Genomic DNA, 25,935 nt, shown 5'->3' on the forward strand with positions numbered 1-25,935 from the left:
TTCTGGGAGGTTTTCTGGGAGCAGAGGGAGCTCTCGGCTCGCGGCTCTGCCACTTCCCGCGCCGCCTCGCCGGGGTTAATATCCTTAAACAAAACTTCTCCCTTTCATGTTCTCCTTGCCTGACTGTCTCTTAACTAATCATTTGATCTCAGCATCTCCACGAGAAGGTTCAGAGCCTGATCAGAAATTAATGGGAAGGAGGAATTAAGCAGCGGATCAAAGTGGCCGTGTCACGGGTTGCGGGTCGGGGCTGAAAGCGGAGCTGGCCGGCGGGGCGACGCGTGTCGCGGTGGCAGGGGGGGACACGGGGGACGCTCGGGGTCTGGCACAGCCCTGCTGCTGCAGCAGGCAGGCAGCAAGCTGCAACCCCCCCCCGCAGAGGGTCTTTGCGCCGCTGCAAGCGGCCGTCACCCTCGCGCCAGGCCTGGTGTGGGCGCAGCGAGGGGCTTGTCGCCCTCTCTGCGGGTTTTCCCGCGTCTGAGGATGTTGGAGGCAGCCGCGCTCCCCGCAGCGCCGGAGCCCACGTACAGGAATTCCCTCATTAAACAAATATTTGGTGAGTGGGAGGAGGAGGGGAGGCGGCAGCGCTGCCGAGCCCCCCGCGATGCTGCAGCCCCCCGCGATGCTGCCCGGCCCCTTCCCAGGCAACCAGTAGCCCAAAGGGAGGGCGATGGCAGAGCAAAATGAACCCGAGGGCTGGGGGCATGGCATTGCACCCGCTAAGTTTGCAAAAGCAGAGCTTTTCTCTACTAAAACTTGTAATTCTTATTAGGCTGTGTGGACCCGGCTGCTTTTTTGGGGGCGATGAGCCAGGCTGGGAGCAGGGGGCACCGTGGGTCAGGATTCGGTTGCTGCTCAGGGCTTTGCCCCTGGCTTGTTCTGCAGCTGCTGGGCTTAGTCCCGTCCCTCAGGGAACCGCTGCCCCCGGGAGATCTCCCTCTTCACGGGGGTGGGTCACACACAGTTGATGGATTTGCCAGATTTCTTCCAGCTGGAGTGAAAAGCCTGGGAATTTGGGTGGAAATCGGGCCTCGAGGGAGAAGCGGGGCTCTTGGCATTGGGGGAGCAGACCAGTTTGGCTGGTGTCGCTGGCTGCTCCTGGCCACCTCTGGGCTTGCTGGGCCAATGCTCTGAGTTCAGCCTCTCCCTGGGCCATCCGTGAGATGAGCCAGCCTGGGCTCAGCTTACAGAGGGGGAGATCAGAGCTGACCCAAGCACTAGGAACAGCAGCGCTGCCAGCCTGGCACCTTTCCCCACTGAGAAGGGAAGGAAGGCTTGGAAAACAGGACTTTTGCCACCTTTTAGTCTTCTCCTGCTGGCACATCACCGCAGGTGCCACTCTTTGGTGGCAGGAACCTGACGGGGCCGAAGGGAAGATGCTCCCAGGGAGATGCCCCTGGAGCTCATCATGTGCAAAGCTGCTCTGCGCCCCGCAAAGACCACGGCCCTCACGTCCCTGGTTTTCCCAGCAAAGATGCAGTAACTGGGAGAGGGATACCTGCAGGCGGATGAGTGGGGGGGATTCCTACGGGACCCCTGTTTGGGTGATGTGACCCACATCCCCCCCGGGCAGCCAGCAGCAGCTGTGCTGAGTTTGAGCCCCAGCGGACGCCGCCTTTCCAGGAAAATGCTTTATCAAAGCTCAGCCTTGAGTCCTTTAATTATCCCCATCCAGGGTATAAATTGCACAAGCACTTAAGGGCTGTTCTCAGCAAGGGCCTGAGGCCACGGGGCAGGGCTGCAGCCGAGGTGCTGGGCAAAAGGCTTGTGCCTCCGCCGTGCCCCTCTCCTTTGCACACCCAGCTGCATTTCAGCACACACACACACACAGGCTGGTATGTCAAAAAAAAAAAAATCTCCTCCAAGAGGGAAACGTTGTGATTAAATTACCACCATACACACACACACACAAAACCCATGGCAGTCTCCAAACAGTGAATTAAATAAGGATGAAAGGCAAATGCTAGCTCTGGCAAAACCCTAGGAAAGGAGCCATCAGCTATCCACATCGTCCTGGGATTTCAAAGCACGCCAATGAAATTTGGCCACTTCATTTCATTCACTGTCAATCAGCGTCGCTGCTACTGATGCTTCCTCCTCTTTTTATATCCCCTGTTTCTTTTGGCGATGCCCAGAGCTCAGTTGTATCCCAGCCAGGCAGCCCTCATCACCAAGCGATTAAATCATCATCAAAAAAAAAAAAAAAAAAAAAAAAAAAAAAAAGGAGAGACGTCGCTTCTCAGACATAATAGTAAAAAGGGGGCGGCGGGGGGGACGACGGCTCCGGGTCTATTTCTGCTCTGATATGTCCTGGCGCCGACGGCATGCGTTCCCCAGCGCCGCGCGATGCCGAGCCGTGCCGGCGCTTCACCTGCTGCAGATGGCAAAGCACGAGGTGCAGAGAGGTTTCCCTGAGATCCCAAAGTCCCCAGCCCCGGGGACACGGTCCCGCTGTGGTGCCGGACCCTGCCCTGCTGCTGCCTCGCCGGGCTCGCAGGAGATTTGTCCCTGCAGGGAACAATTGGGATGTCAGTGAGCATGGGCCGTCGTGCCTGGTCCCCAAGTGTCCCTGCTCCTGAGCATCCTGACCCCCAGTATCCCTGCCTCTGAGCATCCTGACCCCCCAGTATCCCTGCCTTCAGGCATCCCTGCCTCTGAGCATCCCAGACCCCCGAGTATTGCTGTCTCCGAGCATCCCTGCCTCCAAGCATCCTGACCCCCCAGTATCCTGACCTCCCAGTATCCCTGCCTCCAGGCATCCTGACCCCTGAGTATCCTGACCCCCCAGTATCCCTGCCTCCAAGCATCCTGACCCACAAGCATCCCTGCCTCCGAGCAACCCAGACACACCACACTCCCCTCCACCTGCCCTTGAGTCTCCCAGCCCCCGAATATCCCCGATGCCATGAGCATCCCTGCCTCCAAGCATCCTGACCATCCTGGACCCCCGAAGAGCATCCCTGCCTCTGAGCAACCCAGACACAACCCGCCCTACTCCGAGCATCCCTGTCCTCGAGCATCTGAATATCTCAGATGCCACGAGCATCCCTGTACCCAAGCATCCCTGCCTCAGAGTATCCTGAGCATCCCGGACCCCTGAGCATCCCTGCCTCAGAGTATCCTGAGCATCCCGGACCCCTGAGCATCCCTGCCTCAGAGCATCCTGAGCATCCTGGACCCCTGAGCATCCCTGCCTCAGAGCATCCCACCCCCTGAGCATTCCAGCCCCTGAATATCCCAGACCTGCCGAGCACCTCTGCCCCTGAGCATCCTGACCCCCGCGTACCCCTGCCCCATGCCTTTCACGAGGGCAGCTGCCTCCCAGCCTCTAAAATCTAGTGCTTTAATAACCGAGCTCTTGGGCTGTAAAGGGACCGTGGAGAGAGGTGGGGAGGGAAGGGGAAATAATTGTGCTATTGGGGGTTATGGGTTCACAGAGCGTTTCCTGCCCTGGATTTGGCCGTTCCAGAATAAAACTGAGCGATGAGGCTAGAGCTGCCTTAATGAAAAAGAGCCTAATGGCCTGTCCCTGGAGGCCACAGACCAGTGGGCTGCGACCGTCCCAGCCCTGCTCGTGGCCCCGGGTCCCTGAACTCCCTTTTTCTTGCAAATATTTGCACAACAACGTGGCCCCGGTTTCTCACCGAGCCTCGGCACGCACCGTTCTCTGGCGGAGGTTTCCTCAAATCCTGGGCTGTTGGAAATACCAACAGGTTGCTTTTATGCTTTTATTTATTTTCAGGGTTTTGCATTTAAACTCGGCGCTCTAGGAAATCCCTCCTGGCTCGTGACATCCCTGGGGCTGCTCCTGCTGCCTCGGCGCAGGCGGACCCAACACCCGGCTCTGCCCCCAGGAGCAGCCCGGGCTGCAAAGTTGGGCTCAGATCCCAGCTTTTTCCACACGGAAAAAAAAAAAACAACAAAAAACCAAACAACCAAACAACTAAAAACCCATCAGACAAAAAACTTCGGGGTGTGAACGCAAAACCTGCCGTCCCAGGGGACTATCCCTGAGTGGCTGCGCGGCTGAGGTGGGGGATGATGGGTCTGGGGGGTTGTTTGTCTGGGAAATAGCGTTAAAAATAAGTTGTTTAGCGCTCGCGCGGCCACCGAGCAGCGCAGCAAAGGGCTGGGCCAGCGACTGCTTTTTAATTTCAGAAATGTCACTGAGTCATGAATGACTCATAATTATAATGGGAGACATTTCCAACCCGGTGTATGACTCGGAGATGTCTTCCAGGGATATTAGAGCTGTTTGTAAAAGCCAGGCTTTGCCCTGGCGCTCTCCCCTGCTCCCTGGCTGTTTTGTGTGTCCCCCCCTCGCCAAGGTGACAGCCCGTCGTGCAGTGGCAGCAGGGACGCGGTGGCCTCGCCGGGCTGAGGATGCTCATCCATGTCCGGCGGGAGCCAGGGGACGCATTAATGCTCCCCATCAGGTGACAGGTGTCTATTAAAGTGACTCCCATCACCGCTGCGTCTGGCCTGCCCTTGACTCGGGGCCACCCTGGCAGACAGCTCCGTGTCGGTGCTTTAACCCCAGCGCCGGGGCGGCCGCAGCTCCTGGGGGATTGGCAACAGCGTGTGTGTCCCCCCCTCTCCCTGTGCTGTGCTCACCCCAGCCGCGCGGCCTCTTGGGGACAGGCGATTCGTCCCCTTTCCCATCGTTTTGGGTGCAAAGGTGGATTTTTTTTTTACGGTTGGAGCTTCGTGCCGCGCAGAACAGCGGCATCGCTGCCTGCGACAGGGGCGGCGGGAGGGGGGGTTTGTGTATCTGAGCATCGTCTGGGTTATCTCTGGCTCTGCCACTGTTTCCTCCTCTTCCCAGCCAGAGGAATTGTCCTTCCCGTTCCCAACGGGATGGGGCTGGTTGGGCCCCCGGCAGCATGTCCCGGTGGTGGGTGCTACGGTGGGTGATGCTCCCCCACAGAGATGCTTCAGCACCCAGCTCTTCCCACGGCTCACCTGAGCAGACAGCCCATCGCTATGTCTCCAGGCCCAATTAATTAAGCAGGATTGGTATGAAGTAAATTAGGGAGGTATTTGATCCAGTCGGACCAGTTCCGAGCTCCCAGGGTTACTGGTGTGGGCCCCTGCCAGCATCGTCCCCAGTGTGATGCCTGGGAGCTGGGCTCGGGGAGCTGTGCGGTTCCCTCCTTGCTGGAAATACTTTCTCACCAAATAGCATTAAATATTCCTGAGCTGTGAACATCTTGGACTGATTTTATTTTCCATAAATAAACTTGTTGGGAGATATTTGGAGATGGGCCTAAGCTGCAGAGCTTGGACTGGGTCCCAAATCTCACTGCTGTTTGGGCTCAAGGGGTTGGTTCAGGATTGTTTCGAGCTTTATTTTGGTTTTAAGGGTTTGAGATTAAATAGCTGCCCTCAAACGGGACTCTCTCAGTGCTTGCCCAAGCTCCTCAGTCCCCCCAGGGGCTACTGAAGGGCGCAGAGGGGCTACCAGGCATCCCCTCGCCGCCAGCATGGGCTGTAGGGTTATAAATCTATAGGTTGCTATAGGGGCTGGGGTTTTTAGAAGTGGCCACTACCGTGGCCAGCTGGACGCTGTGGGTGTCCGTAAGGTACCAGCCCCTGGTGCATGGGCTGGGATGCAGATGCTCGATGTTTTAGGCAGCTGCCTGCACCAGCACCGGGGGTTTGTGGGGCACAAACCCTTCACCCTTACACGTGTGAGGTGCCCCTCGCCCAACCCCTCCCAGCCCGCGACGTCTCCGGTCTGTCACAGCTTCTCGCTGGAAGTGGGTTGTTTTTCCAGATTGGGGAAAGGAAAGGGGGAAAAAAAAATATAAATTAATTCTGTTTATTTATTTTTAAATGGGGAAATTAAGTAGGAGAGCTGTAAGGATGTGTTTGCAAACCTGCTCCCTGTGCGGCACATCCCGGGGAGGCCGGATCTGTGGGGTGAGGAGATGAGGGTTTAATTCCCTTCCCTCACCGGAGGGGCCGAGCACTTTCTGCTTGTCTAACATGTGCCTGATTAATTATGACAAGTACAGGATTGCTCTTTTGGTGAGCGCACATGCTCCCCGAACCCCTCGCGGTCCCTCACCCTCGGCTTCCCTTCTTTTCACTCAATTTTCAGGTTTATGCCAAGCGCAGCCATGGGAAGAGGAGTCTAATCTGACCCGTAAACTCTGTCACATCCTCATTAATTTGGCCATGTCTCCCCTGGTAGCCTAAGGGAACCGTCACATTTTTAACGAGGCTCCGAGGAGACCGTCTCAACGACAGCTTCATTTTGACAGCTGCGATGGGAAAGGTGCAGCGTCAGGTTTTGCGGTGAGTGCCGGGGCTCCCGGGGCTGTTGCCGGCTGCTCCGTGTGCAGGATTTGGCCTTTGCTGCTCAAGTTTTTTTGCAGCTCCGTGCAGGGCGTTTCGTTCCTGCTCCCGAATTTGCCGGTGGTTTAAAGCTGAGCCGGGCACAGACCCATCGATGCCGTGGGATGGGCACCCGCATCTCGGCATGGGGCACATGCCAGCCCTCGGGAGAGCTCGGGGATTTGCCATTTCTGGGCAATTCTGCTCTTTTCCCCCCCATTCTTCCTAAATTTAAGTATTCTGTAGGATTTCTCCCATGGCAGGGTCTCCTTCCCAAGGAATATTCCCCATCGCGGGGGTCAGGGGCTGCATCCCTGAGTGGTTTTATGTTCAGGACCAGAATCCGTTGCTGTTCTGTGCGAGGACAGCAGCTGATCCGGAGGGATCTTGCTCCATCCTGGGAGCTCTTCTACTCTATTCTAATGCAAATGCGCCTTAGCTGATAATCTGAATGTTGAGTGGATTATTTCACCCCCAGATGAGCTGCTGTAAGGCAAATTTTTTTTTTTTTTTTTTTTGCTTTCAGTATATTGAACCAAAGAAAAAAAAAACCACCACAAAGAAACCCACCTTGGAATTACATTTTATCGCCAGAAATCTGTGCAGGAAGCACACTTCTCTCTTTCCCTCGCACGCCCTAAAATAAATGAAGAAATACGACCTAATGACACCCTCTAACAGCTTTATCACATATGCATGATAATTGCATCGGCAAACATTTGTATTGCAATTAAAGCGAGGAGGCAATAAACCATGAGGAATCAATTAAAAGAAGATCCCGGCTGCGGGAGCAGCATCCCATCCTCTCGCCTGTCCTGCTAAAATGGAATAAAGACCCAACCATCCTGCTTTATCCTACCTCCCACCCCCCCAAAAAAAAAAAACAAAAACAGAGCAGGGCTTGGCCTCCCCAAGGTGGGGCTGAGCAGGGTGTTGCTTTTTCCCTCTCCAGATTTCCCCAAGGCTGGAGCATCGCTGCCGGCTTCGCGTCGTCACGCGGGAGCATCGCTGCCCGGCGGCAGCGGATCCTCCGTGATGCAGCGGGTAGTTTTTGGTAGCTGAGGGTTTTTGGTAGCTGAGGGCTCGCCCTGGGTGCTGGCAGGATGGGGAGCAGAGGCAGCACCCCTGTGCCCGCACGGTGCTGGGATTGGAGTTTATTTTTGGGGCTGGGACCCGCAGCGGGTTGGGCCGCAGTTGGGTGTCAGTGGGTTGCTTAAAAGCGCCGGGGTCAGCTCTGGGCTCAGCTCCTGCCAGAGCACAAATGGAAAGGTGCAGAAAATGGGCGTTATTTAAAGCAGGGTTCAGCCTTTTGGGTGTAAGCAAGCAAGGGCGATCCCGCTGTGGGAATCGAGCCACGTGCAAACGCTGCTGCCACCACTGCGGGCTCCTCCGGCCCCTCAGCATCTGCCCCTGCACCTTCCCCGAGACCCTCCCTCACCCCAGGACCAGCATTTTGCTCAGCCCATCACCCCAAATAACAGAGGTTTGGCTGGAAGACGCCAACTCCCTCCCCACCAGCCCCGCTCCAGCCAGCACTCAAAGGGCCCTTTGCCCACCAAGATGTGTTTTCCCCCCCCCCGGCGCTGCCCGCATTGACAAAAAAAGAAGATAAACCCACCAAAACAAACCCTTCCCCTGCACGTGTGGCTCCTTCCCCCGGGAGAGACTGAACGAGAGACTGAACTGCACGTGACAGATGTTAATCGCAGCATTTAATGCACTCCTGGAAGGCACTTGGATATAAGGGCTGGGTAGGAACCCGTACGGAGGAGAATAGACTATTGTCTCTTGTTTCCGCCAGCACCCACAGAGGAATAGATAACCCCATGATACACGATTCACCTGGGGTTTTATACTCTTAAATTGGGTTTTTATACTCTTAAATTGGGTTTTATACTCTTAAATTGGGGGTTTATGGCTCTTAAATTGGGGAGTCTTATAATATACGCATGGTGAATATGCTCATTACAATACAAATAAATAAATTAAATACCCCATAAGAACATTTTTATTTTGTCCGCAGCTCCCCAAAAAGATGTTTGATCTGAGAGGGATACGGGAGAGGGGAAAACAGTGATGGAGGGATCACACCTGATTCACACCCGAGCGTCCCCGCACCGACCACCTTCTGTGCGGCCTGGGAAATAATGAAAAACCGTCAAATATTGGTTGTAGGTTGGAGAAGGGCTATTTGCCACGCGGGGCTGTCGGCGGCAGGGAATTGCGTTTCCGAGGCAGAAGCAGCATCCCGACTCCCTGATTGAATTCCCCCTCGGTGACCCAGGGATGTAATTGCAGCGAAGGGGAGCCGGGGCAGATCGCACCCGCCGTGGAAATCAGCATCTGCATCCATCACCCGACCTGGGAAGAAATTGAGGCAAGATGACTAAAGGTCCATAAAAGTAGCAAACTTATTGACTAATAGATTTCTTAGTCATGAAGTCCCCATGCTCCATATGTACCGAAATCAAAGCAATTACGGATTTAAATGAAGCTGGAATCCGTGGTGCAGAAAATGCTTGTTTTAGCGTAAGATTGGCCAGAGGTGAATGACCTGTAAAACCCCCAGTAATGAAAGCTCTTCACAGCTTGCAGTGTTTCACTGGATGGTAATTGCTGCAGTCTGTGATATGGATCCGGCTGTGTTAATGATGCCCTGTTCCTTTTCATAGGACTCATTTAAGCTTCCCGTTTTTCTGGGATTTCAAAGCAACAAGGCACGGTGGAAATTAACACATTAACGTGGACGTTTTCTCACTCGGAGTATTTAAAATATTATTTAAAGCTTTCGACCCGCTATCGATTAACAAAGTGATGGGGACTGGGAGCCTTGGGAGAGGGTGGCTGGTGTGTCTGTGTGCTGGAGACAAATGGAGTGCGACAGGGGTGTTCATCGCTCCCGGATGGGCTACGTCGGTACGATTTGTATTTTATTTAGCATGACAAGATGGATATATTAGAACAAAACATACATTAGGAAAAAAAAAAAAAAAAGAAGAAGAAGAGAGAGATATTTCTGGATGGGAATAAAAATCCTATTAACTTCCAAATGAAAACCACATCCAAGGGAGACAGTTGGCTTCTCTTCTTAGTTTATTATTAAATATTTTACTAGGGAGGGAAGTTCTGAGCTGAGCATCTTTTCCCTCCTGTTCCTGGCAAGAGCGCTTTGCGTAGCAGGGAGGGTTATTTCTTGGGTCTTTTTGTGCCAAAGCAGTTTCTGGGTGTAGATCAACAGGTGGTGATGGTGCATCAGGGGTGGGGGAAAGGCCCCGGCAGCACTTTGTGACTTGGGAGCAGCAAATTCAAAATGCTGGGGGTGAATCACAGCAGGTAAATGGATGCACTGGGTGGGCTGGCGCTTCATCCCTGGGGATGGAGATGGGCAGAGCAGCTCCCGCCGCTCCTGAGATGCTTTTATTTTTTCCCGAATGGGGAAGAGAGCTCTCTTTCCCTCCCAGCCCTTGCAATCTCTGTGTCCGAGGCGCCAACCCAGCTCCCAAGGGGCTCCGGGATTAATTTCTTTCGGTGACCCTGGGGGCCGCTGCAGCCTGACCCCGATGCTGGAGGGGAGACGAGGTCGGAGCGAAGGAGCAGAGGGGACCGCCAGCAAATGATAAGAAGCTCGGGGCTCTTGAGAGTTTGAACAATACGGAAATGGCATTTCCAGTTAACTTAATCACCGCGCCGGCTCCGGCTGAATATAAGTGCCCAGATTCAATTACCATCCCCGCGAGCTCGGTCCCCGGGGAGCACCGTGTCACCGTCCCCCCGCAGCCACCGGCTGCCAGCGCCGCCGTCCCACGCCACCACCCCCCACCCCCCCCAGGACCCCCGTCCTCCCGCACGGCCTCGGGGGTGGCCGTGGGTCCCGGCGGACATGCCCGCGGCCGGCGAACGGGGTCGTGGCTGGCAGCGAGGGGTCGAGGCGTGTTCAGGAATGACAAATAAGGAGGTTGCAGAGTGCCGGGCGCTTGGGGGAATATGAACTTTTTCTGCCGTTATTCCTGTAGGGTATCAGGGAGGTGATTTCCCTTTCGGGGCCGGGGAAACGGAGGCAGCGGTGTGATTTGGTGACCGTGGAGGGTGTGTGGGACCTGCTCAGCATCATCCTGTGTCTCCCCCTCCGAACAGGTGTCGTCAAAACGGGATAAAAGAACTTACCGATGCCGATGGGATGTAGATAACAGACACTCCTTCATGAACGGGGAGTGCGCAGGGGAGTCATCTCACCAACAACGCACCCCTAACTCCTGCAACATGCTGATTGTAGAGGATGCGGTCATACATATTAATCAAGTCCTCATGCATAAACATGACAATTCCCATAACTTATTTTTTTCTTCCCACCTCTTGCCGACCCTCCGCACTTGAGCCCTGAAATGAGTCAGGGGGGTGCTTTTGAGACCACCACAAACTACTGAGCTAAAAGAAAGACCCTCCAACGCCCTTGACTCGAGGACTTTGGCCCACGTTACAATTTTAACATTCTTCGAGGCCCTTTCACAATGCAACTTTTAAAACACCTGGTCTACAGGGCGATAAATCATCCTCACCAAAGAGTCTGACAATGGTACCTCGTCCAGCAGCGTAACTGGTTGTATGGTTACTTAAAACTAAACACAACATCTCTTAGGACTGCTTAAAACATGACACCACTATGTTTTATAAAAACCCGATATTTCTTGAGATTCCATGTAATTGATTAGTCCTAATCATTCCTTATCAAAGTCACCAAAAGTCATCAACTCAATTAATAACACAGGGGTGAGCATCAGCTGAAGCGAAGCGAGAGCAGGGCGTGGGGCAGAGCCAGGCAGCCCCCACACCGGGGCCGTGCCAGCTCTGACCGTGTCTGGAGGGTTTTTAAGGCTGATCCTGGTGCAGGAGGGGGTGGGAGAGGGGATGGGGAGGGCTTGGGGGGCACGACCCATCCCCACGTGCCACAGGGTGTAAGGACCCCCAGCGCAAAGACTGTGGGGACATCCACTGCGGCCACGGCCACGTTGCCAAGGAGGGGTAGTTATCGGGTCAGCTGGCTTTGCTACAGCCAGGGCCTGTCCTTGTCCCCAGAGCCTCTCGCCTCTTCCCCCTTTCTCCGGGGCCGCTTTGGTGGTGGGACACCTGTGCTGGGGTTTGGCATCAGCCGCGGCCCCGAGCCCCGGGAGGGAGGTGAGACTGTAACAGTGGGATGATCCACTTCTGCTGAAGCTGCCCGTGAAACTGTTCTTTATTTTTATAGAGGAAAATCTAATCCAGAAAAGAAGAAAACACCCGTTATTTAATTTTTCCAGTATTTCTGTGTGCTCAGGGGATTTTAATAATATTAATTATTATTTAATTTGAGCTTTGGCAATTCGTTTGTGCTGAGCTATTATTTTATCAGAAATACAACAGTGCTTAATCTGCTTTTGCATCACTGTCTATGCTGCCGGCCTCCAGCCCTTCCTCACTGGTACCCATCCATCTCCCCATCCCATCCATCTCCCCATCCCATCCCACCCCACTCCAACCCAGCCCAGCCCAGCCCAGTCCAGCCCAGCCCAGCCCATCCCATCCCATCCCATCCCACCCCACTCCAGCCCAGCCCAGCCCAGCCCAGCCCATCCCATCCCACCCCACTCCATCCCATCCCAGCCCAGCCCATCCCACTCCATCCCATCCCATCCCATCCCATCCCATCCATCTCCCTATCCCACCCCATCCCATCCCATCCCATCCCACCCCACTCCATCCCATCCCATCCCAAGCAGCCTGACATCTCCTCATTACCCTCCTCCTCCTTTATTTTCTTTTTTTTTAATCTCTAGCTACTCGACCCTAAAGATCAATCTGTTGCACGTGTCGCCAGGTGCCGTTTGCCTGCACGGTGGGAACAGCCGAGCAACGGGCTGCCAGGAATCATCAGCTCAGGGTCACAAAGCAGAGGAGCTGGTCCCCCCAAGGTGTCCCACCCCTGTGCCCCATCCCCACGCGAGCATCCCTCCATCCCCCTCCATCCCCTCCATCCCCCTCCATCCCCGCCACCTGCAACCCTGCTTCCCAGATAATGAGAACGAGTTTAAAAAACTTAAAGCCTCTTCCTGCACGCTGGTGACTGACACAAATGGAGTTCATATTTAATCATCTGTTAACTCGTTGTCTATTATAGCTCTTTAATAGCACCATAGATATTCTTAATGAAGCATGATTTAAGGTATTTACAGCTCTAGGACCGACAGACATCACTCACAGTGTGCAGGTAATGAGGCGTAAAACAGCTCTGGAAACCGTAAAAATGGGAGAGAGAGAGCGAGGAGGGAGAGAAAGCAGGCAAGGAGTTAGGAGCTGAATTGTTCCAGGGTTTGTTTTAAAATGTTTAGGCATTTAAAGTCATTTCAGCTTTCCCGAGGTGTCTGACTGGTAACCCCTGCCTTGCCGAGGGGGGGGGGGTCTCCGGCCCCACGATGCTCCCAGGCCAGGGCAGCGGTTGTGGCAGCTCCTTCCCTTGCCGGGGTAGAAGGGAGTCGGGAAAAAAGTCCTTTGAGGGTCCCCGCGGGCCGTGTAGGGGCACGGCGATGCCCCAAAGCAAAGCCTGGAATTTTTTTTGGCTCATTAGCCCCCACCCGGTGCTGTTTGCTTTGCCCACCCAGTGCCACGGCCACTGTGACCCCTCTGCTTACAGTGGGGAAACGATGATCCTTCCCTTTGCTCATTTGCAAATGTCACTCTGTGCGATCCTCTCCCTCCCCCAGACAAAAAAAAAAAAAAAAAAAAAATTACAAAAACCAAACAACAAAACCCACACTGAAAAAAATCCCACCCAAACCCAGGCCAAGATTTGGAAAATAATTTGTGACGGCGGTGCCATTTTGCATCAAAATATTTTGTAGAAAATGTCAAATGTCACCAATCCATGTGTCCCCCCGCGTGATAGTAATTGGGCTGGAAGGCTGCGCTCTGCCACTGCGGCTGCTCGCCGCCACGTCCTCCTCCTCCTCCTCCTCCTCCTCCTCCTCCTCGCAGACCGCTCGGGAAATGTGTTGCGTCCCCCGAGTTCCTCGCGGCTCTTCAGCTGCGGAACGGGCAGCGCCACGGCCTCGGCGTCCCCAGCCTGGGGACAAGCGCTCGGTGCTCGTTAGCTCGCCCCGAAGCCCGAACGGCAATAAATAAACTCTTGGGAAAGACGGGGGGACGGCAGCGTGGGCTGGGGGGGTGTTGGGGTGTTAATTCCCTTTTGGCTGGTGTTTAGGGTGGTTTTCTTCTGGTTGGGGCTGAAACATGCCGCCCCTTGCCCTGATGTTGGGTGTCTGGCAGTCAGCTTGCAGGTGGTGATGATGATGATGATGGTGATGATGATTTAGACAGATCTCAATTTTGGGGAAAGCCGGAGCGTGACCTGCAGTGCGGTCTCTGAGTGAGGAAGCACAGCCTGTTGCTCTCCTTCCTCCCCAAAAGTGATCCAGAGGCACAGCCTCCTCTTGCAAATCCGTATTTACATGGAACCCTTCAAAGCTTCATCCCACTTTCTGCTTCGTTCCGTGAAGTGTGTAACACACCCATTGCAGTTTGATTGCGAGGAGTCAGTTTATGCTGTTACGGCGGAAAACAAACTGTTCTTCTGTAGCAAAGAAACGGTTCCTTAAAGCATCCCAAGACTTTAATCTGGGAACTGACCTTTAACACAGTCGCTTTAACAAACCTGGATGAATCAATTCTTATTAGAACATTAAGCTGCATAAATATTTGCCCGGCTTCGCTGCAGCAAGCCCCGGGGGAGAGCGAAGGGATGGGGGGAGTCGCAGGGTGTTAGAAAGTCAATGAAGTTCCCTTTGGCAGCGCGGGGCCCGGCGGGGGGAGCACAGACCTGCGGCTGGGGGAGCTGGGTCAAGCGTTCAGATGGTGCCGCTTGTCCCCTTGGGCAAGTCCTGCGGAGTAGGGTTAATATTGCTGACCTATTTTTGCAAGGGGAGACGAGTGTGGAAGCGGTGAGGTGCTGGTTTAAAATAAGAAGGTAAAATCCTGCCCGCGCTCTGCAGCTCTTTCCCAAAGCCACAATAACGGACTCGGTTGCAAACAATTTTTTTTCCCTGCCTCACCCCCTGTGCTGTTAGCCACTGAAGAAGGAGCTAGAATCTCTCTTTGGCGAAGCATCAGCAGCAGAATTGCTAACTATGTGCCTGTTATAGAAACTTTTTAGTACTGGGGACAAGCCAAGAAAAAAGCCCAGATTGACTCTCAGCTCTCAGCTGGTGCTCGCAGCACTTCCACCCCGCGGGAGGAGCAGCTCCGCTTTGCCTCCTGCACCGGCGGGACGCGGGCTGGAGCCCTCGAGCCGTCGCCCCATCGCCCAGGATGATGTTTCCCAGGACGCTGGGCACCCTGCCCACCTCCCTGCCCGCCCAGGATCTCCTGCCCTGCTCTAGCAGGTCGCTTTGGGTATATTTAAATTTTCTAGAGCTCTCCCCCCAGCCATCGTGCCGGGGCGTGAGGTCCCGCCCGGGCGCTGCGTGCTGGGGGTGCTTCGCCACATCCCACCGCTGCGGGGGGGAAGGCTGGCAGCCGACGGCTCCATCGTCTCGTGCCATCAGTCACTCTGAAATCCTTTGCAGCGGGATAACACGGGCTATCTCACGGCCGGGCTTTGGCTCTGGGGAAGGCGGAGGAGGGCCTTTTGGCTCTGATACCCTCTTAATCTGCCAGTGCCGTGGTTTTCTTCAGCAGCTCCCTACCTTGGTAAATTCGTTAACAGCCGTAACGGACATGGGTGGCAGTAGGTCAGCTGGATATCTCACCTATTTCCTCGCGGGGCGAGGGGCTGGGTGCTGCCAACGGCTCTTGCTGTGAGCAGCGTAACAGCCCTTGGCCTGTGGGCACGGATGAGGAGCAGCTCGGAGGGATGGATGAGCTGGGGAAGATCCAGGTGGACTTTTAAAAATCAATGAAACCTACTTATTCCGGGAAGCAGGGGCTGGGCTGGGGGGGCTGGCTGAGGCTTTGCCCATCACTGTTCCTTAGGGATTGAATTTCTAAGGTGAGTGGGGCCAGAAAAGCTGGGCACCATCCGGCTTCCCTTCACCATCAGGAGAAAGTGCATTTCGTGACATTTTTCTCCGTGCCCTGCATCAGGCACCCCGACGGGACGAGGCTTTGCTCCGACTCCATCCCCAGCCAAGCTCCAGCATCCCCGTCAGGGCAGAGCCCCACGGCTGCCCCGGCGCTGCCGAAAATGCCGGGGCGCTGCATGTGTGCCGCTTCCATGTGCGCTGGTTTCCAAGGAAACTGCTCGCTCTACATGTGTGTCGCTTAACACCCTATTTGCTTTCATTTGGATAAGTCTTTAATTCCTGTGCAGCCCCGGCTCCGCGGGATCTATTGAGCTGTGTGTGTGTATCCTCAGCGCACAAATCCCTCTCCTGCCTGCCTGCCTGCCTCTTGAAAAGTCCCTGCCTGCTCGGAGCAAGTTTCCTAAACCTGTGGCTAATTGGAGTAGCTGATGCTTTCTGCAGTAATAACTGGATATATCGCTGCTGCTTCCCTCTAGAAACAATTAGCAGGGAAAACACGACACGCAGCGCTGCTGTCATCTGCCACCAGCTCTGCTGCTTTGGCTCCGTTCCGGGTGTCGAAGGAGGGCAGGACGCTGGCACCCGGGGACGAGGGGTGCAAAGCTGGACGGGGGTCAAACAGTGGCTCTGGCTGCAGGTCCGACCCCTCGGGGACAGCAGCAGCTCGTTACAGTGGTTAAATGTGAATTACAAATCGCCCCGGCGAAAGGAATGGCTGGGGAGTGGGGAAGAGTGACCCTTGCGTGTGTCCCTGTTGCTGATGGGACCCGCTGGGTCCCCACCGAGTCCCCCGCACCACCTGAAAAAGGGTGACAAGGTGTGCGGGGTGCTTTGTTACCCTAAATTTTCAGGCGTGCTCAGCCAAAATGGCTTTTGCTTGCTTTTTCCCCTTTCCTCCCTTCCCTCTGCAAAGTAAGACGCCATCCGTTCTTCTGCACTGGAGGACTGAGGAATTTTCTGCTCTAAACCCACTTTCCTCCTCTCCAAAAAAAATCCCCGGGGCTGGTTCATGCTTGTAAAGCTGAGCTGCTCCCGTGTCACTCCGGGCTGGCTCCTGTCTGGAGCCTGACAGCCGCTAATGCTGTTAGCCTGTGTCGAGGAGGGATTTCAGCATTAAAAAAAAAAAAAAAAAACAACCAACAAACCAACCCTAAAATCACCAGCACTGGGGGCTGCTCTGTTGCTTGCAAGCTGAGCCAACGAAAAAACACCAACCCCCCAAAAAACCCACCTACGCCACGCGGGGACACCAGCCAGAGGGTTTGCCCGGATTTTGGGGTGATTTTGAAGGAGCTGGGGCAGCCCCGGGAGCAGCACCCGGCGCATCCCGGTACCTAAACCCTGGGAGATTAACTCGGGTCGCGGAGGGCTTTGCTATCTTTAGGTGGAAGGTGAGGGATTGTGCCTCTTAGGGTGGCCTGCAGGTAATGAGGGTGAAAAATCCCTCGGTCCCAGCCCGGCTCGGGGCCGCTGACCCCGGCTCCCGTCCCCGCGGGGGTCTGGCCTCGCCGGCCCCCGGCCGTGTGCGCCACCACCTTTCTAGGCCACAATCTGTACCCAATTGCGAGCCTGCTGTTAACTTCTCTTGCACTCTATTCTCGTGTTTGCTGTTATTTTTTAACACTTTTTTTTTCCTTTTTTTTTTTTTTATGCATAAAAGCACTATCCTCTCCCCAGAGCCTGCCTGTAGCGAAGGCATGGTCTGTACAACTGCAATTATTTCGAAGAACAGATGGAGTGAGGAGCAGAAAGTCTGTTAATAGTAATAGAAATGCTACATGTTAACCTGGACAGCACACGATGACAGTCCCATGACTACACGTTCTGTTCCCACCAGCTGGGCTCCCGAGCAGAGCTGAGAGATTCAGAAACGCCGTGCTCAGCTCTGCACCCTCCCCAAAGTTAGAGCTCAAATTCCTTCACACTTCCAGCGTAGGGTTTTTGGGTTGTCGGGCTTCTTCTCTCCCCCCTCCTCCTTCCCATTAAACGCTGATTTCAGTGCCGGCAAGGAATATTGCTGATTTTTTTTTTTCTGGGATGCTCGCGGCGATGCAGCCGGCTGCAGCTGCGAGCGCCGCGGGGAGGGGGGTGGCAGCTCTGCTCCGAGGTCCTGAGCTTCGGCCTCACGCCCGTGGCATCATCACAGCCCCTTTCCCATGCACACATCTGCATGCTTGGCATAAACCCCCCTCCCCGTGATGCAAACGCCTTGAGCCAGGCTGGGATTAATGCACCAGAGCAGCAGCGCCTTGCTGGGCCGTGCTCCCAGGCAGGGTGTTCCAATGAGTTTGGGATTTTCTCTGCAACTGTTGCAAGCTGTTCACTAAAACGGGTTGAAATCCACGTTTTCTGGTTAAACCGGTTGTTGTCTTGAAGGTGGGGTCTGCAAGGGGGGCTCCGCAAAGGGATGTGGGGGATCTCAGGGTACGGCAACACCCTGAGGCTCGCTTGCTCCGTTTGCCCTGAATGGAAAGAGGGTTGGGAAATAGAGCAAAAAAGGTTGTCTCAACCCCAACAGTCTCGCTGTGAAAATCCCTGCCTTGGTTTCACAAGCGACAGGGGGATTTAGCCGCAGAGCTCCGGCTAATTTGGGTGGGAATTGCAGGGCTAAATCCCCCAGCCGTTTATGAAACCGCAGCCCTCGGGCAGGCTGGAGTGGTGCGTGGCACCGCTGGCGAGCTGACAGATGCACCTGGAGGTTTTATTAGGATATAGATCCCTTAATCTGGGTGCTTGCAGGATAATCTGGTGCCTGAGGTCCTGCCAAATCCCCTGAGATCAGCACGTTTTCTATCCACAACCTCCAGAGGTCACTTCAAACCCAGCTCCATCCTCGGGGGACCAAAATATCCTCCTTGTCTCGTAGTGCTGGTGGCACCCTTGGGTGCTTGGACAGGCGCGGGGGGGACCCGGGGTGGGCGGTGGGGGATGCTGGGGGGCTGAGCCAGCATCATCCATGAGTCCCTGCTCTCTCTGTCCGGTCGCTCTCAGGTAGGAGAAGTACCTGAACCCCTGGGTGTGTGCTGAGGCAGCGACTTTGCCTTCTTGCAGCATCCCTGGTGCATTTTCCAGTTAGTCTGGGGTTTGTTAGGTAGAGTTTAGCTCCTCGCAGCTACCCTCGTGGAGGCTGGGATGTCCAGCCTGTTCCCGGACACCAGCCCAGGGCTGGAGTTGCATTTGAATCCCCAAAATATCCTTGTCTCCCTCTCCCAAGGATTGTAACCCTCAGCGGAAAGTCCCCTGCGCTGCGGTGCATCGCTGTGCCCCGCGCCGCTGCAGGATGTGGTTAGAGGACGGCTGGCAGGGGAGGAAATTCTCTTTGGTGCCTTTTATTTGGGGGCAGCAAAAAAAAAAAACCAACCAAACAACCAAACCCTGTTCATCCTCTCTTTGAAGAGATTTAGATCCCGAGGTGTAAATCGTCCCGAGCGGGTTTGTGGCCTTCGCGTTCCCCCGGCGCACGGTCGCCCCTCGCCTTGGCGGTGCGTTTGGTGTGAACGCAGCCGTCAGACGGCGCCTGCATGGGAAAAGGTGGAAAAAAAATGTGTTTTGGGGGCTGATAAAACACCTTGCTTGCGCTGGAGTCCCTCACGCCGTGCTGATCACACTCTCCTCTGTTACAGAGCAAGAAGTACGTGCTGGTGCTGGTGGACCCCGACGCTCCCAGCAGAGCCAACCCCAGGAACCGTTTCTGGAGGCACTGGTTGGTCACCGACATCCCAGTGAGTTCCCACTCCACGGGGTCCATATACTGGGGTCCCAGCAGCCCCGGGGTTTCCCTGAGAACCGGGGTGCGTCATTCCTGCCCCGGAGGGTTGGATTCCCACGGGATGCGCCTCTCCGGCGGCGCGGTGAAATCCCGAAGGATGAGCGTTTGCGAGAGAAATGGAAATGGTGCTCGGCGTGTAGGTAGGGGAGTGCTTCCTCAGGCTATATAGAGCGAGGCTGGTCCAAAAATATTGCTGGGTTGGTTTTTTTTTTCTTCTTCTTCTTCTTCTAAGGAAATGCTGAAAAAAACCCGCTTTGAAAACTCCCCACCACCAGTTTTCTCTGCAGAGACAACCGGTCGTTTCAAACATCTCTTGTGCTGCTTTTTTTTTTTTTTTTCTTTTTGGTTAAAAAAGCGGTTTTGGTGAAAATCTTGCCAGTGCCAAATTTTCCCTTTCTTTTTCTTTTTTTTTTTTTTTTTTTTTTTTTTTGTGAGTAAGTGTTTCCAACCCAGGGAAGCAAACATGGGGAAAATGGATTTGGGTTGAATTCCTGGTGCTTCCCAGCTCGGTGGCCACAGGACAGACGGACGGGACAGACAGACAAGCCCCTACCCCCGCAGCGAGGCATCACTCCTGAACTGTCCCGGCGTATCGCTGGTTTGCTTCCAAAAAGGTTTTGGGAAATCAGTTTGTTCCTCTCCTGCTTGCTTTTATATTTTAAAAGATTAGGTGTTTCAGCCCTTGAATCAATCTAACTAATAATCTTAGTACTAAAGTCTAATTAAGATATCAATTAATTTGCAGCATGCATTTAACAAGAAATATCTCGTCATTCTCCTCTATTATTCTCTGAAATTACTGCTAAGGGCTTTTTGTACAGATACCTTAATTAGACTTTTTATTGTTAATGGGAATATTGAGCAAATTAAAATTGGATATTAATACTTTCCATGAATTTCATAATTGGCTGAAAAATATAAAGCATTCAGAATAATTGCAGAGATTTGTGTACAGGGCTTTTTTTTTTTTTTTTTTTAATCCTTCACAGAAACCCTTCTGCATTTCTAACAACAGGGTCCTGAAAGTCTCTCATTAATTTTAATATTTACTAAACGCAAAGAAGCCCAAGCTCTTGTTTTCCCTTCTGTACACAGATCCTTCTGAGGCGTTCGCTATTGCTAATTATTGTGTTTTTCTTTTTTCTTTTTTTTTTTTTTTTTGAGTATAAGGTCATTTAAGCAAAGAAGGGAAATGCGGGATTAAAACCAGTTCTCCAGCACAAATGGAAGGTGTTGTTTTTTTTTTTTTCCCCCGGCAGGCAGGCGATTCAATCTGCTGTATAAAAGGTCAGAAAGCTCCTTGCCAGGCCATGCAGGGGAGGGGAAAAAGGAGATTTTTTTAGGGAAGGAGAACGCTCTCCCATCTCCAGGTGCCATGTTTCCACCCGGGATGGGGCTGACCCCAACCCTAACTCTTCTTTAAGCTTTCTCATCACGAGATAAATATATTTATATATATATACATACTGATACATGCAGGGAGTTGGGCCTGATGATCCTTATGGGTCCCTTCCAACTTGAGAGATCCTCTGATTCTATGATAAATTGTGTATAAAATATGTATATTGGTATGATCTATATAAATATATAATGATGTGATATATATATCCCATATATATACACATAATGTGTGTGTGCCTATATAACTCTCATGTATACACACACACACTCGCGCGTATAAATCTCCGCGGCACTCTAAGACACCACCAAACCCAACATCATCCTCGCAGGGCATCGGGACAAAATCACACCCGAGGCTGGTTGCTGTGGGTGCAGGCCAGGGGGGGGTCCCAGCATCCCCCCGTCAGCCGGAGCTTTCCCAAAAATCTCTTCTGCGAAGCCGGCGGCTCCCCGGGCTCAGACACATGGTGTCTCGTTGAAATGCAGATCGTTGGGGGGTATATGGAAGTCTTGGCTCCGAGGAGCTTCAGCTGACAGGCTTATTTGCACACTGGCTCTAAAATAACCGTGTAGGCTTTACATGACACCTTCTGTTGCTTTGGTGCAGAAAGGGGCTTTCAAGTGCCTTTCTCCGGGAGGGACGGGGTGGCCAGCGCGATGGCTGGGGGGGGTGGGCTATGAAATCCTCCGTGCCCCAGCATCACTGTGGCATCACCCCGGTGTCACCCGGGGCTTTGCCATCCCTCAGTTTGGAGGGACGAGGCCGTGGCAGCACGAAGAGCCGTGGTAGGTGCTGCAGTACCTTGGCACGCCACCAAGTTTGGGATTCAGCTCGGGATCTGGTGGGGTTTGGGATGGAGCATCCCATCCCGGCGGCGCCGCTCGCCGTTCCTTATCAGCCGCTGCTCCGCCGCTCCCCTCCGATTGTCAAACACGAGAGATGCTTTCACTCCCATTCAAAATAATTTAAATAAAAATGTTGCTACAAAGTGGAATAATATCTTTTGATGAATGTTTTTAAAGCCCTTTAGGTTTTCATGGTAATTTGCAGTGTAAAATTATTTAGAGATAAGAGCCAAATTAGCTCTTATAGGCGGAGGTCGATATGTCCCGTTATCCATGCAAGCAGTGTTTAAATATAATCAGCCTTTACTCTAATGCAGCATAATTGTTCATTTGAAATAGCTTTTTTTTTTTTTTTTTTTTTTTTTTACTCCATTCAATGAGTCATTAAAATATTCAAAGGATAATGCAGTGAATTGGAAATGAATTTATCACATTATCCTGTGTATACTGTAGAGCATCAGGTAACTAGGCAGAGTCGGAACCAGTTTGCAGAGAAACCCAGTAAACAAGCCTTTCCATTTTGTATTCAGCGGGGGAAAGAAAAAGAAGGGAGAAAATACTGCCCTTCAAATGGAAAGCTTTCCATCTTTATTCCCCCTCCTTGGGGAGGAGGAAGGGGGAGGGAGAGAGCAGCAAATTTGTACTCCACTAAAGCCTCGCTGCTTTAACTTTATTTTTATCAAAATATGTTTGTAACAGAAAGTCGTTATGGAAACCAGTTCTGCCAGCCGGGAGAAATCCTGCGCCAGGCTGGAGCGAAGCGGGACCCACCGGGTGCTGCTGCCGCCCCGCTCGCTCCGCCGACCCCTTCCCCGGGCAGGGGGGTTGGGGAAACTGAGGCACAGAGGCAAGTCCGGGGTCAGCTGGGGGAAATATTGTCAACACAGAGTTTGAGCGAGAGCCACCCCCACCCCACCACCCAACGTTCTGGCTTTTCTCCCCAGGGTGGGTGCTCTGGGCGCAGCCCCCCCAGGCTGTGGTTGCTCCCGTGGTTTTGCAGAGTGGGATGGGGAGCCCATGGGGTGCGGGACCGGTGGGTTTGGGTGCTGGGGGACCCCAAGATCCCTGCCTGGTCCCAGAGGTCCCGGCACCACCGTTGGTCCTCACCCGCCGTCCCTGCTCCTGCGGTTGCATTTGTCAAAGCGTTTCTCCTTGCCGGCTGATAAACAGGCTCCGGGTTGCAAGTGTCACCATAGAAACAGGTGCTATCTTAAGCAAACAAGGGCTTTATTAACCTTAAAAGTTACGGGATTTTTGCACGATTAGAGGCTGGGAAGGGAGCTGCAGGGGGCCGGGTGCTCTCCCACGCACGTGGTCCCGCACCCTGCCCCAGCAAACGTCCCCATCCCAAGGCAACACCAACACCCGTGCTCTAAAGTGAACTTTTCCCCTGTAGCGTGTTTATACAGCACATGGTGTGGGGGTCAGGCTTATCCAAAATACTGGGATTTATTAAAAATAATAGAGAGTGGCTGTTAATTGACAGCTGCTCCTCACCCGCTGAGCGAGGAGGACAGACGGGCCGGGGACGCTTTTGCAGAGCACCTGGGATCCGGGCGCGTTCAGCTCCGGCCAGAGAGGAGAAAAATCTTGTCGGGGCAGGGAATGTGTTTTAGTAGGTTAATCGATGCTGGTGGGGATTAAAAAAAAAATCAGCTTTTGGGTATCCTGCGGGCGGGAGGGATCCCTGTTTTGGGAGATGCTGATTCTGTGGCCATCCGGCATCCGTGGTCCTGCGCTGGTGGGACCCGCTGCCTCGCGGGGGGGACGGGGCAGATGTAGTTGTTGGTGCCGTGGTATTGTTCTTCCTCTCCAGGGCCTTTTCAACTCTACTTTTTGGTGATTAATATGAGGGTTTGAAAGGGAAAGAACAGAGAGGAATGTTGTTTTAATTGATGACTTGGCTCCTTGGAATAGTCAGTTCCCCGGTGTGAGTTTCTGTCGCTGCTTGTTAATGAAGCCTTTAATAATAAAAGAAAAAAAAAAAAAACTAAGGAAAAACAAAATAAGAATAAGAGGTTGCTGCTGGGGTGTAGTTTTCTTTGCGCTTCAAGCATCTTTGGTCCTCCATAGGCATGTGGCAAGGTCAAGTCCCCCCGAACCGCCGGCACCGTGGCAGTGGCGGGAGCCTTGGCACTGCGGCGTTTGCCAGGACCCGTCGCCAGCCCCTGGGGCACGTGTTTCCCTAATGAGGTTTGTGTTGAACAGGTTTCCCGTGAGCAGGATCCCAAGTTGAGTGTCAACCACTATTATTCACGCTCTGCAAACAGATGGGGTTTAATTGCTGTTACTGTCAAGCTCTCTGCAAATATCACATGAAAAGGGCTTTTTGGCTAATTGTTTTAAAATAAAAGTTCAGAAACGATGTATAGAAATTATAGATCAAATGTGTTTTGAAGAGCAAACTGTTTATATTACCTTTAAACGTAGTCTTTAGTCAACAGCGTTAGGATCAGTGAGTGAGCGTAGGGTACAATGCCACCCTGGGGCCTGCAATGACCGAACAATACGAGAGCAAAAACTTACTGGTGTGGGAAAACCACCACCAAAGGGCAACTGGACCCAGCTGGGGGCAAACAGAGCTGCTCAGCTGAGGGGTTTCTGGGGCAGCACTGGGGCAAAGTGCTGCCTTCCCTGGGCAGGGGGAAAGGGGAAGGGAAGGATGGAAGCCTGTCCTTGCGCTGCCCTTTGTCGCCGTGGTCTGTCAGTCCTGGCGTGCTCTGTCCCTTCCCGTGCTCTGCCCAGGGGGGGGAATTTCAGTCTGAAATCCAGCCCCCCCGCTGTGTGCAAGAGGGTTAAACCCACTGCTGCGTCCCCGCAAAGCCCAGCTTGCCCGCCCCGCGGGAGCTGCTGCTAGGCTCTTGTGGAGCTGCCGCTTGGGCTTATTCGCGCCTGCCTTGTAATTAATGCTCCCAGGTAATTACACTCCCAAACCCCCTGAAAAGCTGCCACTGAGCAATTCCCCCTGGGATGCAGCAGAAAAGCACACGGTGGGGGGTGTGTGTGTAACGGCTCTGCTGTGTCTTGGGGAGCGGCCACCCCATAGCCCGGGTGGGGCTGTGGGGCCGGGGCTCCATCCTGGAGCACATCTTCGGGGCATTTTGGGGCTCGGAGGAAAGGAAAAAAGCACCGGGTCACCCAACACATCTAGTTCCCTTCCCTCGCCCCTCACCAGCACCCATCCAGGGTGGGGAGGGCACCGGGCCGGGGAGGGCAGCACCAGCTCAGGGCACACGGCCACGGCTTTGCCCCCCCGGCACCGCGGCAGGGCCGCAGCCCCCGCGCCCGGCTCAGCCCCCGGCCACGCAGCACCTTCCTCTTCTGCACAGGCGACGCCGAGCGAAGCGCTCGGGGCTGCACTCGGGATGACAGACGTGAGTTCCGTGATTATGATCATTATATTGCCAAGGATCCACGATGAGCGAGGTGCTTACGACGGCTACAAAGAGGCTCTTGCACGCCGGGGCTGCCGGCAGCGAGCTGCTCGTAGTTTTTTCCGCTCAACCCTGCGCAGCCCAGGCCCGTCCCGGGGATGCTCTTGGCTTTGCTTAGGCCCTGCCATTGTGCAGGGATGAATTTAAGCTGAAGCCATGGTGCTAAAGCATCCAGCATCCAGAAACCCGGCTGGTTTTGGAGTTATTCGGGACGTTTTCCTGCGCCAGACACGCAGTTTGTTGCACTCGCCGGGAGCTGCCCTGTGAATTGGTCCCTTCGTCTCCGCAGCAGGTATCGTCGTTATGCAGATGGGAATTAAGTTGTTTTTTTTTTTTCCTTGATGCTTCTATTTCATTTAACATGCAAAGGCTAATAATTTGTCACAATTCAATAAAGCGGAGGTTACAAACACTCTCGCTGCTGTTTATTTAAACGATGGTTTGTTAATTAGCTCCTCTTAACGAGGAGAGAATAAATCAGATAAAACGTACCAAGACGGTATGGAGATATTTTGCAGTTTAATTTTATTTTCCAGTTGAAATGCTCCCAGCAACCAGGCGCTGGCTCCCGGCTCCACCCCAACCCACTCCCGTGGGAGCCGTGGTGCAGGTACAGGTATGTGGAGGCCCATCGTGGCCCTACTCAGCCTGGGCTGATGCTCTGCCTCGTTGCATCTCCCTCACCACAGGTCCAAAAAGGACTTTTCTGGCTCATTTTTCTCTTGCTGCTGAGCTCTGTCCCTCTGGCCTGGCCGCGGCGGTGGCTGACCCTACGGCACGCCCCGTTTCCCTTCAGTTCCACTCGCCTCTTGTTTAGTCTAAGGCGGTTGGTGGAGGGGGAAATAAAAATTAAATCAAAAATAAAGTTGTTCCGAGGCAATTAGGAGTTGAGGGCAGGCTTACCCATCACCATCAGCCAGAGCTGAGCTCTGATTTCATCGCTGGCCCCACGGAGAGCCCTGAGCTCCCGTTGGCGTTGTGTCCCCACCACACCGGGGATATTTCTATGAAATGTGTCCAGGGATGGGATTTCTTGCAAACTCTTGTTCGCGTCCCTCCGGTGAGCACCCGGGGACCCCCATGGCGATGGCCGGAGGAG

The 25,935-nt window shown here is 53.7% G+C and overlaps 1 protein-coding gene across 5 annotated transcripts in view; it reads left to right on the forward strand.

The window, feature by feature from the left end:
- The window catches only part of PEBP4 (phosphatidylethanolamine binding protein 4), a 79,775-nt gene that overhangs the window by 21,894 nt on the left and 31,946 nt on the right, over positions 1-25,935 (forward strand). For all 5 annotated transcript variants that reach the window (XM_074928610.1, XM_074928609.1, XM_074928612.1 and 2 more), the window contains one exon: positions 19,010-19,108. In XM_074928610.1, the coding sequence (XP_074784711.1) occupies positions 19,010-19,108 (99 nt within the window). The remainder of the gene's footprint in view (positions 1-19,009; positions 19,109-25,935) is intronic.

This window comes from Athene noctua, chromosome 28, assembly GCF_965140245.1.
Source record: "Athene noctua chromosome 28, bAthNoc1.hap1.1, whole genome shotgun sequence".
NCBI classification, from domain to species: Eukaryota; Metazoa; Chordata; class Aves; order Strigiformes; family Strigidae; genus Athene; species Athene noctua.